At 43.2% G+C, this 13,777-nt stretch overlaps 1 protein-coding gene across 1 annotated transcript in view; it reads left to right on the top strand.

The window, feature by feature from the left end:
* Positions 1 to 101: 101 nt before the first annotated feature.
* ATG2B (autophagy related 2B) overlaps positions 102 to 13,777 on the top strand; it is a 78,730-nt gene continuing 65,054 nt past the window's right edge. Inside the window, exon 1 of the mRNA XM_080808610.1 lies at positions 102 to 700. Within this exon, the coding sequence (XP_080664736.1) occupies positions 539 to 700 (162 nt within the window). The 5' untranslated portion in view covers positions 102 to 538. The remainder of the gene's footprint in view (positions 701 to 13,777) is intronic.

Below are 13,777 nucleotides of genomic sequence, written 5' to 3'. Positions count from 1 at the left end.
CCCCGCCCCCTCGGAGCCGGAACCGCTCCCTTCAGGGCCCTTCTCCCCGCCTCCTCAGCGCTACTGTGGCGTCACTTCCGCCAGCGCCGGCCGCGCGCCGCGAGTGTGGGTGTCGCGAACGCGCCGGGAGCGTCCCAGAACCGGGAGCGCGCCCCGCGGATGACAACAAATTCGTCGCGCGGCGGCTGTGGAGGAGTGCGCCTCAGTACCTGCCTCGGGCCCTGCCGCCTCCCGCCGTGTTTTCTTGCATCCTCATCCCGTGGCTGCGAGGATCCTCGCGGAGGCCCCGCACTCCCACCCCGTGCCGGGTCCCCGCCAGGCCTAGCGCGAGCCGCGCGGCACGGATGATGGGGTCGTCCTGAGGGACACCCGGCGCCGAGCGGGCATGGAGGGGCTGTCCCGGGCTTAGGCCCCGCCGCGGACCCGGGACGCCGGCCGGGACCCGAGGCGCCGCCGCCGCGGCCTGGAGCGGAAGCCTGGGCCCCAGCGCCGGAGTCGCCGCCTGCAGCCCCCGCGGGCCGCGTCGTCAGCCCTCATCATGCCTTGGCCGTTTTCCGAGTCCATCAAGAAGAGGGCCTGTCGGTACCTCCTGCAGAGGTACCTGGGCCACTTCCTGCAGGAGAAGCTGAGCCTCGAGCAGCTCAGCCTGGACCTGTACCAGGGCACCGGGTCCCTCGCCCAAGTTCCCTTGGACAAATGGGTAAGAGCCGCCGGCGGCCAGCTGGGTCTCGCTCCCCTCCGTAGGGCGATTTGAGCGAGTGTCCCCGGAGCTTGTTGACGTTCAGCCCCTCCCTGGGACTTGTTCGGATCCAAGTGTGGCAGGGCTCACAGAAACGTGTTCAAGTGTTTAGTCTGTTTCTAGCAAGTTTGCGTCCCCAGATCACGTGCGTCAGAAACTTAACAGAGGTGATGGAGTCTACATTGAAGGAAGCAGCTGCGTTAGTGGTTTGGGGGCTTTGGGAAGCTGGCCCCGAGGGGGTCCCTGGAAGGTGGTGACCAGGGCTGACCCTTGGGTAGCAGGGGTCGCGGGGTTCCGTGGCAAACAAATCCTATTTCGTGGGATGGCACTCTGGAAAAATTGAGGATGAGGAAGACCTTTGGGGATGTCCGAATTCCTAGTTATTTCTTTATTTTTTTGGGATTGGCTGCTTGAACACAGCGGTCCCCCTACATCGTCTACCATCTGGAAGTCGGGCGAAGGCCTCGGACCGTCAGGCTGACCTGCGTTCCCTTGACGTTACGTTTCCGAGGCCAGCCTGCGAGTGGTTGTGCGGCCCTAGTAGTGCTGGTTAGTTGTGCTTATTGGCTTCACGTGACAGATCGTAAAAGCAGGTGTTGCAACAGCGCTGAGGCTGCAATTTTCAGACCTTTAAAAACCTGTTTGGTACCTGTCAGCCAGAGGCTGTGAGTTGACTCTGTGGGTCTTACAGGTGTCTTACACGTGTTGTTTAACTCGCCCCATACGGTTGTACTTGCATTTGTATATTCAGTGAGTAGTCGTTTCACTCAAACTGTATTCAGCCTTGAGATGAGCAAGAATGGAGCCGCTTCTCTCCTTCCCCCAACGCTTTATTTGTTGGCTGGAGTTTGCTGTGCCATTGTAGAGTTTCGCTCTTCTAGAAGCATTCCTACACAGGTTACATCTAGGAAATTAAAAACAAAGGTGACTTGCTGGTGATAGTTGAAAACAAAAGGACTTCCCTCCCTACCCCCCATTTAAGCTGTTTAAAAAGTTTAAATATTTTTTATGGTTTTTTTTTTTTTAAGATTTTATTTATTAGAGAGAGAGCAAGAACACAGGAGAGGGAGAAGCAGGCTCCCTGCTGAGCAGGAAGCTGGATGTGGGGCTCAGTTCCTGGATCTTGAGATCAGGACCTGAGCCGAAGGCAGATGCACTATTTTTTACTTTTATATAGAAGTGTTAACAGAGTAATGACTTCCTTAGCCTCAGAAACCCGAAAAACTCAAATTATGCTAACATCTTATGACCCTTCAATGAATTTGTACTAATATGAATAAACATGTACTTTTTTTCAGTAAGTAGATGAATTAATTAGGGAGACTACAAATGATAGTAGAAAGAGCACTGGTGTGTGTAGACCTAGTCCCACGCCAGGCTAGGGCATGCTAGCCCAGGCTGCCCGTTGGCTTAGTGACAGTAGCTGTAGTAATTCACCTGAGTTTAATAAACATTAATGGAGTACGCATTGCATTCCATTCCAGGGTAGTATATTGCTGTAATTTGTAGCTGAAGATACGGATTCTGATGGATATTTTTATTTTTTTTTAATTTTTATTTATTTCTTTAAAAAGATTTTATTTATTTATTTGACAGACAAAGATCACAGGTAGGCAGAGGCAGGCAGAGAGAGAGGAAGGGAAGCAGGCTCCCTTCTGAGCAGAAAGCTGGGCCTGGGGTTCGATCCCAGGACCCTGGGGTCATGACTTGAGCCACCCAGGTGCCCCCGATGGATATTTTTAAGTTCAGTGACCCATGAATCTACATACTTTTAGTATAGGTATGAATAAGCTATCTTAGAGGAGGAGGATTAGACATTTATTGTCTTTTATGGGTTGAGTGACTTTAGGCATTATTTTTTAAATTTTTTTTTTTTTTTAAATTTATTTATTTGTCAGAGAGAGAGACCGAGAGAGAGAGAGTGAGCACTGGCAGACAGAGGCAGAGGGAGAAGCAGGCTCCCCGCCGAGCAAGGAGCCCGATGTGGGACTTGATCCCAGGACGCTGGGATCATGACCTGAGCCGAAGGCAGCTGCTTAACCAACTGAGCCACCCAGGCGTCCCTAGGCATTATTTTTTAATGACTTGTCACATTAACCCAATAAGGTGTGTATTATTTCTATTTTATTTATTTATTTTTTTAAAGATTTTATTTATTATTTGGCAGAGAGTGACACAGCGAGAGAGGGGAACACAAGCAGGGAGAGTGGGAGAGGGAGAAGCAGGCTTCCCGCCGAGGGGGCAGCCTGATGCAGGGCTCGATCCCAGGACCCTGGGATCATGACCCGAGCTGAAGGCAGATGCTTAATGACTGAGCCACCCAGGCACCCCTCTTTTTTATTTTATTTTTAAAAAATATTTTATTTATTCATTTGAGGGTGAGCGAGAGAGCGAGCATGAGAGGGGAGAAGGTCAGAGGGAGAAGCAGACTCCCCATGGAGCTGGGAACCCGATGTGGGACTTGATCCCAGGACTCCGGGGTCATGACCTGAGCCGAAGGCAGTCTTTTAACCAACTTAGCCACCCAGGCACCCTATTATTTGTATTTTAAAGTTGAAATTAAAAAATGTGCCCAAAGTCAGACAACAAGTGGTACTGTGAGAATTCAAATTTGTCATTTTTAAGCCCCTTATTTTTATTTTTTTAAAGATTTTATTTATTTATTTGACAGACAGAGATCATAGTAGGCAGAGAGGCAGGCAGAGAGAGAGGGAAGCAGCCTGTCCACTGAGCAGAGCCCAATTCGGGGCTTGATCCCAGGACCCCGAGATCATGACCTGAGCCGAAGGCAGAGGCTTAACCCACTGAGCCACCTAGGCGCCCAAGTCCCTTATTCTCTAATCACATGGCCTTAAGCTAGGGAATAGGTGGTTAATGTTTATTGAGCATCTGTTTATTTCAGGCACTGTGCCAGGCACTCTTATTTGTGTAGTTTTAATCTTCATGGGAAATCAGAGGTAGTGATATTTTGGTTTTTTGGTTCTATTTTGTTTTTTCATGTTTTGTTTCTCTTAGAGAGAGAGCACACACGTGTGGGGGGGGGGCAGAGGGGGTTTGTGGTGAAGGTTGGAGGGGGGAGATAGAGAGAGACAGAGAGAGGAATCTTAAGCAGAGCCCTACGTGGATTCCAGCCTCTATCTCAGGACTCTTGAGATCATGACCCGAGCCCAAATCAAGAGTTGGATGCTTAACTAACTGAGCCACCCAGGGGCCCCGGGTGGTAATAATTGAATTTACAATTTGACTTCAGGATTGTTAACATAACAGTTTATGGCTAGACTTAATCTGAGATTATGGTTTGTTCTTTTTCTTGAAGGCAAAGGATATACCCAATTAAAATATGAAAGCATTCAGTAGACATTTGCTGTTGCTGATTTATGAATTCTAGTGTGCTGTGTATGAACTAGGATAAATTTTGATGCGACACTTAGCTATAACTCTTCAAAGTTCTTTTTTTTAATTTTAAAGATTTTATATTATTTGTCAGAGATTGACAGCGTGTGTGTGTGTATGAATTTGCACACACGGGGGAGCGGCCAGCAGAAGGAGAGGCAGGCTCCCTGCTCAGCAGGGAGCTGGTCACAGGACTCATCCCAGGACTCTGGGATCAGGACCTGAGCAGAATGCAGATGCTCTGACTGAGCTACTAAGGTGTCCCAACTCTTCAAAGTTCTGATTCCAAATTCAGTTGCTTTTGACTCTTGATTTTAATGATTTTCATGAGTGAAACAAGATACCTGGCAAAGATTCATAGATCCAAATGGAAGAATCACATCATTGGCAATGTTCGTAATGTTTAGATTCTCGATCAATTATGAACAGGATTGTGTTGAAATTGGTTGTGACATTCCCTTCTTCCTTAGTCTCAATCAGTTTTTCTTGCCAATTAATTGGAAGTTGTTGCATTTTTTACATATAAAAAATTAACTTTAGAACCTATTTAAAAAATTCTTTAAGATTTTTTGATTCACTTGGATAATCTTTTTGTGTTTTCAAATCTTTTATAACCTATGTAGATGACTTTAAAAAATAGACTATTTTTAATTGTTTCAGTAGCAAAATCATGTATGAATGGGAACATTTCCAAATATAATTTTCCAGAATGTCTTCTCTGTAATACAGATATCCTTTGAAAATCACTTTTTCCTTTTTTTTTTTTAATTAAGATTTTATTTACTTATTTGAAAGAGTGAGAGAACACAAGCAGGGGTGGGGGTTGGGGGGGAGGAGAGGGAGAAGCAGTCTCCCCGCTGAGCAGGAAGCCCAGTGTGGGGCTGGATCTCAGGACCCTGAGATCATGACCTGAGCTGAAGACAGACAATTCAACCGACTGAGCCACCCTGGTGCTCCAGTTTTTTCATTTTTCATTTCTTTTCTTTAGAGATTTTAAGTAATCTCTACACCCAACATGGGCCTTGAACTCACAATCCCAAGATCAAGAGTCTCATGCTCTACCAACCTAGCCAGCCAGGTGCCCTGAGAAGCAGTTATTTTCTCATTCATTATTAAAGTGATACCTTGACTTTCTTTTGGGGGTTGCAGAGGGAGAGGGAGAGAGATAGTCTCAAGCAGAGTCCATGCTGAGCGCAGAGCCCAACACAGGGCTCAGTCTTACCACTCAGAGATCACGACCTGAGCCGAAATCAAGAGTCAAGATACCTAACCAACCGAGCCACCTAGGTGCCCCTAAAGTGATAACTTCACTTTGAAAAGATGGTCTGTTTTGTTTTTTTGGAATATACCCTCTAGGTAGCATGCACTATTAATAGCTGTGGGACATCACATAAACAGTATATTTAGAATTTTTTGTGTAGAAGAAAACTGCTTATCATCTTTAAATTCAACTCTTAAATATTTGGTCTTAAGAAAACCAGGAAATCAAAGTTTTTGTCACATTCTGTCTCTTTACAAAGATCCTACTGTTTTAAGATCTACTTTTATTTTTATTTTATTATTTTTTTATTTTAAAGATTTTTAAAATTATTTGAGAGAGAGAGAGAGAGAGAAGTCACAAGTAGGCAGAGAGGCAGGCAGAGAGAGAATGGGGAAGCATGCTCCCTGTGGAGCAGAGAGCCCGAGCCGGATGCGAGCCTGGATCCCAGGACCCTGAGGTCATGACCTGAGCCGAAGGCAGAGGCTTAACTCACTGAACCACCCAGGTGCCCTTTATTTTATTATTTTTTAAAAAGATATTTATTTATTTATTTGATAGACAGAGAGAGGGAGGGGGAGAGAGCAAGCACAAACGGGGAATGGCAGGCAGGGGAGAAGCAGGCTCCCCGCTCCTCAAGGAGCCCGCTGCGGGGATCCCTGGACTCTGGGATCATGACCTGAGCCAGAGGCACTGGCTTCAATGACTGAGCCACCCAGGCCCCCCGATCTGTTTTTATTAATGTAGAATCTATGCGAAGTAACTCTCAGTGTGCTGAAATGGAATATCCAAGTGAGGGCACCACTCTTAACATTTCCCCAGTGTGGAACCTTCACCTTGTGCCAGTCTGATGAATGGTGTGAGTGAGAGTATCAATGCCCATGTGTATATTAAATATTGGCACAACTTTTAAATCTAAAAATGTGGAAGAGTTGAATATAGAATGTCTAACTTCTCATATACTCGTAAGTCCTCTGTTACGCTCTCTGGGATACATATAACGCACTTTGGAGATCATTACCTTGGAAGGACTTAAGGTAGGAGGGAGGAATAGAAGCAGAGTGTTTGAAAGTATTCTACAACTGTAGTGGGTTCATACGTTCAAAAATTGTTTTCCTAAGGAAGTGGCTGCAAATTTAAAATATTGAAAGAAGGAAATTCTTTAAGACTTTGACTTTATTCTTATTTTTTTAACTGAAATTTCTTCATCAGTTGGTTCGTTTACATTTATTGGGTTCTTAGCATGTGTCACTGTGAGGGGCTGGGGGATATAGAAGTGAATAAAGACCCTTTCTTCACAGAAGTTCAATATGTCCAGGAAGATAGACATTAAGACATTGATTTCAACTTAATGATTCTCTGTTGCTTTCCTGCTTATACTGGTATATGTAATAAAATTATCTTTAGTTCAGACAACATTGATTACTAGTTCTATGCCAAATGGTGTAGTAGACCAGTGTTAACTTCTCTTTTTCTATCTATGTGCATGAAACTCATTGATAACTGAAAGCAAAATGGCCTTCAGCATAAGAAAAAGTCTAATCTGTGATAGGACACTTTCCGAGCACTTCAGGTAGCTCTTTTAGGTTAAGAATTAATCACAAGGATATACTGCTTTGGGCTAATGAGGAAAATGTTGCCTGAGTAGGTAACAGGGAATCCATTTGGCCAGGTAAGCTGAGAATTTCGTCCTACTCTCCTGTGGTAGACCTTGTAATTTCACAGAATGAGTGAATTTCCAAGTATTTTATGATAGTGAATATAGGGGATTTTGCCCAGTGCATTTAAGACTGTATGTAAGTATGACCTATTTAAACATCTTCTGTTTAGAGATGGTATTTTGTACCTCCGTGGTGCAGTGTAAATTCTTGAACTGTTGACTCTTTTCAGAACTATTTTCTTAACATTACCAAATTATGTCTTTTAATACTATTCTTCAAGGCTGTAAAAAAACCTTTCTGAACTGTTACAAGTTTAAGGTAGCCACAAAATTGAAACAAATGGAAATGTGGTGTTTATTGGGAAGAGAATTCTTTCTTTCTTTCTTTCTTTTTCCTTTAAAGATTTTATTTACTTATTTGACAGACAGAGATCACAAGTAGGCAGAGAGGCAGGCAGAGAGAGGGAAGCAGGCTCCCGGCTGAGCAGAGAGCCCGACGCGGGGCTCAATCCCAGGACCCCGAGACCACGACTGGAGCCAAAGGCGGAGGCTTCAACCCACTGAGCCACCCAGGCGCCCCTTGGGAAGAGAATTCTATCAAATCCAGTTTCCTAGATAGTTGTCTAATGACAGATCCCCATGTTACAGAGGCTGTCATTGCCTATATATATATATATAGTTTAAAATGCTTTAGTATATTTTAAATTATTTGCTTTTATTATGTAATTAATACGCTCATTGCAAAAAATTCAAATGGTAAAGAAAGATGAAGAGTGTGTGTGTGGGGGGGGGGGCGCGGAATGTATTGAATATGAAGTAGTAGCCCTTAATCTCATCTCTCCCAGAGATAACAATACTGTACGAAAACTTTAGACTTTTTTTTTTTTCTTAAAGATTTTATTTATTTGAGAGAGTGAGTGAGCACCAGCCAGGAGAGAGGCAGAGGGAGAGAAATAGGCTCCCTGCTGAACAAGGGAGCCCAGTGCGAGGCTTGATCCCAGGACCTTGAGATCATTCCCTGAGCTGAAGGCAGACACTAAACCGACTGAGCCACCCAGGTGCCCCCTCAAATTTAAGACTTTTAATTATGGAAATAATTAACCTGTGAGATAAGCCATTCTGGACTTTTTATATGATGGGCCTTTTTTTTTTTTTTTTAAAGAGTCAGGTATTCTAAAGTTTTCATTTAAAATTGATATGAAAATAAGAAAACCATGAGTAGAGGGATGAATCTTGAATGACCATAGCTTACTGCACTAGTTTAATTGGTTTAAGAGGAAATATTAGATATGGAGAAGGTTGTGTTTGGCCTTCCCTTCTGTCCCTGTGGGAGTGGGGAGCAAGTGGGAGAGGAAAGGAGGAGATTGAGATTGGGGGGAGAATAAGTTTCAACATTGATTGATTGATTTTTTTTTTTTTTAAGGGGACTTTGGAACATCCATACAGAGAATCTCAGGAGGCAGTGAGAGCTATGTGTTGTAACCTTAAAAATAAAACTGCCAGTTGCTTTACCAGCAAAAATTGGTTTATTTGCGCATAGTAGAGCACTGCAATCTGGGACAACTAAGCTACAGCAAAACCATGGCAAGTTTGGAGAACAGAGAAGTAAGCTCTTGTACCAGAGGAAAGGGAGAAGTTGGAAGGGCTGTTAGAAACAGAAAGTCCGTTGGAGTACCATTGGAGTAAACGGGGAGTTCGAAGTAGAATGGCTCTTCACTGGCTGAACTGAGACTGTCTCTCCCCAGCTTGGCAGTTGTGGGCAGCGAGGGAAGGAGGAAGCCTTCCGATCTCCTGCTGGGGTAGGGCGGTGGTAGCTGAGGTAGGGCGGACTTGCAGGTCAGACCACCAGTGGTAGAGTGTGAGAGCTTTCCCATCTGGTCTCCTGTCTCCGTTTTACTTTAGTTTTCAGGATTTTTTTTATTAGAGTGTGTGTGCAAGTGCCGGGGGAGGGGCAGAGGGAGATGGAAAACCCGACTCCCACACAGACCCCCTGCTGAGCGGGGAGCCTGATCTCCTAACCCATGAGATCCGACCCGAGCCGAAATCAAGAGTCAGATGCTCAACCACCTGAGCCACCCAGGTGCCCCCCCCCCCGCCCGCTTCCATTTTAGATGTGATCTCCTTTTATGAATTCTCACAACATGTATAGTATTGGAGTTCAGGGAGAGCTGGCGGTAAAGATTTGGAAGTTACCGGAGTGTGAGTAGTGACTGAAACACGGAACCGCGTGGGTAGTATGTGGATGAAGCTGAGCAAACAGGCTGAGCTGCAGCTGAGGTGAACCCCAGCATTTGAGTGGTAAAGGATTGGAAGGAAGAGTGAGAGTGTGAAGAGTGTTATAGATGCCAGCGGAAGTTAGGATTTCAGACAGCGGAGCAGCCATAGGAATTAGAGATGAGAATTCGAGGAAGGTGAGGACTGAGCGTTGTTTGTTGCGCTTGGCAGCTCTTTTTGGCAGTTAAAAGCCATGTCATAGGAGCTGTAGGTTAGAAGGCAGGTAGTGGTTGGTGGTTCCAGTAGATTGTTGCCTTGACTACGAGAGAAATGAGGTTGATCACTAGAGGGGACATAGAGGCAAGGTAGGGGATTTTAGTTTGCTTTTGAACAAACTTGTTTATTAAGCACCTTTCGTCTCTGTACCGTAATGGGTGCTCTTACACATGTTTTCTTGCTCTGCGTTTTGTGCTACTATTTCCATTTTACCATGAGATTAAGTAACGTACTCAGGCTTAATATTAGCAGTGCGGCAAGATTTCAGACCGAGGCCTTTCTGACTCCTGTATTCTTTTTATACATCACACTGGCTCAAAAGGTTCAAGAAATGAGCTTCTAAAAACACTAGCAGCACTGGGTTCACCTGGGAAGTTTGCTAACATGCAGACTTCTGGTCCCTTCCCTGCAGATTCTTGTTAGAAAGATAAGAATCTACTTTTTTTTTTAAAATTTAAAGATTTTATTTATTTATTTGACAGACAGAGATCATAAGTAGGCAGAGAGAGAGAGAGAGAGAGAGAGGAGGAAGCAGGCTCCCTGCTGAGCAGAGAGCCCCATGGGGGGCTCGATCCCAAAATCCTGGGATCATGACCTGAGCTGAAGGCAGAGGCTTTAACCCACTGAGCCACCCAGGCACCCCAAGAATCTACTTTTTTAGGAAGCCTCCTAGGACAGTCTGATGTGTATTGTCCTTGACTGCATTTTAAAAAACACAAGTACAAAGGTTATTGGGAATTTTCTGTCTTAGAAAACTTGTTCTGTAAGCCAGCTCCCAAGCCCATGTACTGCGATTCTGAGACTTAATGGTGTTTGCACATCATTTTGATGAGCTCTTGCACGATTTTCCATTGCGAAAATGTATATTTTTTACAGTTTTGTTTTTGCAGTGATTAATTGAACAGCTTTTGAAAGTTATTTAGCTCTTCTGATCTCATTTGCCTTATCTGTAAAACAGGCACGAAAATATGAAAATGTGTCCTTCAGAGAGCTATTATCATGATTCAGTGTAGTAACAGATAAAATAGTGTAGTATGGTGTCCTGTATGTAATAAATGCTAATCAAATGTTAGTTTAAGTCAGGTCTTTCTAATTTTTTTTAAACATTTTATATATTTATTTGACAGAGAGAGAGAGATCACAAGTAGGCAGAGAGGCAAGCAGAGAGAGAGAGGGAAGCAGGCTCCCCACTGAGCAGAGAGCCGGATGTGGGGCTCGATCCCAGGACTCTGGGATCATGACCTGAGCCGAAGGCAGAGGCTTTAACGCACTGAGCCACCCAGGCACCCCAGGTCTTTCTAATTTTTATGCTCTATTTTATCTCTTTTAATCCTGATGCCTTGGTTTAAACTAATGAGGGTGTAGTTTCCTAGTTAGTTTTATGGTACATATTAAAGAGAAATGTAGTTTAATGTTTTTCTTTCTGCATACTGTCAAATAGACCTTGAATTCCTAGTAGTGCTCATCCTTGCGCTGTGTAGGTCCTGTGCAACATAAAGAACAAGAGTCAACATTATAAAGTGTATACTCAGTATCAGGAACTATGTTAATAGCTTTATGCATTATTATCTCATTTATGTTCACCATAACCCTGTGAAATAGATGCTATCTTATTTTATGGATGAGTAAATTGAGACCTAAGAATTTGTCCAAGGCCTTCCAGCTAGTAAAGTGACTGAGCTAGGACCTCAATACATGTTCTTTTAAAGGAGTGTTCTTTAAACACATCTGCCCAGTTTTCTCTTAAAATTTCTGAAAAAGTATTGCATTCCTTGTGCATTTTCAAATTGACTTAAAATTTTTTCATAATAAATTTTGTTAAAAAACAAAATTCACCCAAGAGCATTTGAAAATCTAATTGGCTGAGTCACACAGTATCCCACCTCGCAGGTAGAGGGGAACTCCAACGTGGTGCAAAGGGGAAGGTTTTTACAGGAAGGAGGGAGGGTGGGGCAAGAAGTCACTAGCAAAAGAAAAGATTGTTTCTGAAAAAGATTGTTTCTGGAAAGGACTTCTTTCCTTAGGGGGAAAAGCGGGGAGTTTTAGGTGGATTACCTCCTCTTCCTTTGGGGTGGAGAGCCCGCGAGACAGATTACCTCATTGGTTGCCAACAAGAAAATCCAGATTGATGGGCTTAAAATTTTGTTCCTGGAGAGGTTGAAACTGCAGTTAAGTCAATTTGCTGTCCTGGGGGGCAAGTGACTCCAGCTTGGCCTTTAGTTTTCTTTTGAACATTTTAAGTAGTTGTAGAGAATAATTTTTATTGTGTTATAAATATTGATATAAAAAATACATATTTTCACCCAGTAGGATCTGAATACCCACCATTATACATTCAAAAATGCTTGAACAAGCTCTTCATTAATAGTTGGAAATTTAACATTGTATCTTTTCCCGTTGAACTCCTATGTCCATCTTGCTTTGCAAAAGTTTATCTTAATTTATATATTTTATTGTTTAAGTCTCTTATTGATCACGCTGTGATTTCTCTACAATAAAAATGTAACTAAATTGAAATTGATCGTATTTAAAAATTTACTGTTACTGTCCAGCCTTCTTTTGCATTAAATATTTTTTTCAAATTCATTTTTCTTTGAAGATTTTATTTATTTGACAGAGAGATCACAAGTAGGCAGAGAGGCAGGCAGAGAGAAAGGGGGAAGCAGGCTCCCTTCTGAGCAGAGAGCCCGATGTGGGGCTCGATCCCAGGACCCTGGGATCATGACCTGAGCCGAAGAAGACAGAGGCTTAACCCACTAAGCCACCCAGGTGCCCCTCTAATTCATTTTAAAATTTAATTCCTGTTTTAAAATCCTTTAATGATTTCCTCACTTGATGTTTTTTGAGTTTTTTTAGTGGTTTCCTTTGTTCCTCTAAGGGCTTCCCATATTGATCTTAACAGTATTTCCTTCAGGTAATCATTAGGCTTTTTAGGTATTAACATTTTTCCCTCTGGAACTGTGATTATAATAAGTAGATTATGATTATAAGTACAGTTGATCAAAACAATAATAACTAAATGTAATAACTAATAACTAAATAATAACTAAATGTAAAAACTTCTATTGGAAATACTTTTTTTCTTTAGATTTTATTCTGTTAGAGCACAAGCAGGGGTTGGGAGTAAGGGGCAGAAGGAGAAGCAGTCTCCCCGCTGAGCAGGGAACCCACTGCGGGTTTCAATCCCAGGACCCCAGGATCATGATGTGAGCCAAAGGGAGATACTTAACCAAATGAGCCACCCAGGTGCCCTGGAAATACATTTCTTAATGATGTGGGTAGGTGGTTTCCCCCATTTTCCCTGATTAGTTCATGTGCCCATAAATGAATATACTTACAACTAGAATTTGATAGGGCTCATCATAAATTTCATTTTAAATTTTTAAAATAGTTACAGCCCCGAGTCATCAATAAGTAGATGAGAATTGAAGGGATTTTGTAATAGCAACATCACTTAGTTCTTTGACTTTGAGTGTCATGCCAAAGATATGTATAAGATAGGGAAAGACTAGCAAACTTCCTGTTGGAGCTTCCTGGAGATTTTTTCACCCTGGGCAGTGCACAAAGGAGGATTCAGGAAGGGAAAAGATAAGCCTTTTTGGCGAAGTGGGAGAAGGGAGATTGTACAAGGGAATATGGGAGAGGAGATCCAACATGGTGCCACGGTTAAGTACTCTTCTCAGGAAGGTCAGTTTTAGAACAGAATATATTTGTGGAATTGAGGATATGAATGTGTTTATCTTAAAACCACCCATGCCCATGTACTCTTCAGAAAGTCTGTAGGGTTACACAAACATCAGCATGAAGAAAGCCTTTTAAAGGAGTGACGTACAATGATAAAATGTGAGCCAGTCTAAATCTCAACATTCAGTGTTAGGGAGACAACGAATTATGACAGTGCTATTCACCATAGCGTGCAGAAGTACCTTACAGATCCACTGGCATTTAATAAGCATTTGTTTTATTAATTTTTTTAAGAATTTATTTATTTATGTGCTCGCTTTGGCAGCACATATACTAAAAAAAAAGAATTTATTTATTTATTTGACAGACAGAGATCACAAGTAGGCAGAGAGGCAGGCAGAGAGAGAGGAGGAAGCAGACTCCCTGTGGAGCAGAGAGCCCAGTGTGGGGGCTTGATTCCAGGACCCTGGGATCATGACCTGAACCGAAGGCAGCGGCTTTAACCCACTGAGCCACCCAGGCGCCCTGTTATTTTAATTTATAAAGTACATTG

The sequence above is a fragment of the Martes martes genome (assembly GCF_963455335.1).
Source record: "Martes martes genome assembly, chromosome: 7".
In the NCBI taxonomy this organism is placed as follows: domain Eukaryota; kingdom Metazoa; phylum Chordata; class Mammalia; order Carnivora; family Mustelidae; genus Martes; species Martes martes.
This window is presented reverse-complemented; position numbering and strand designations above follow the sequence as displayed.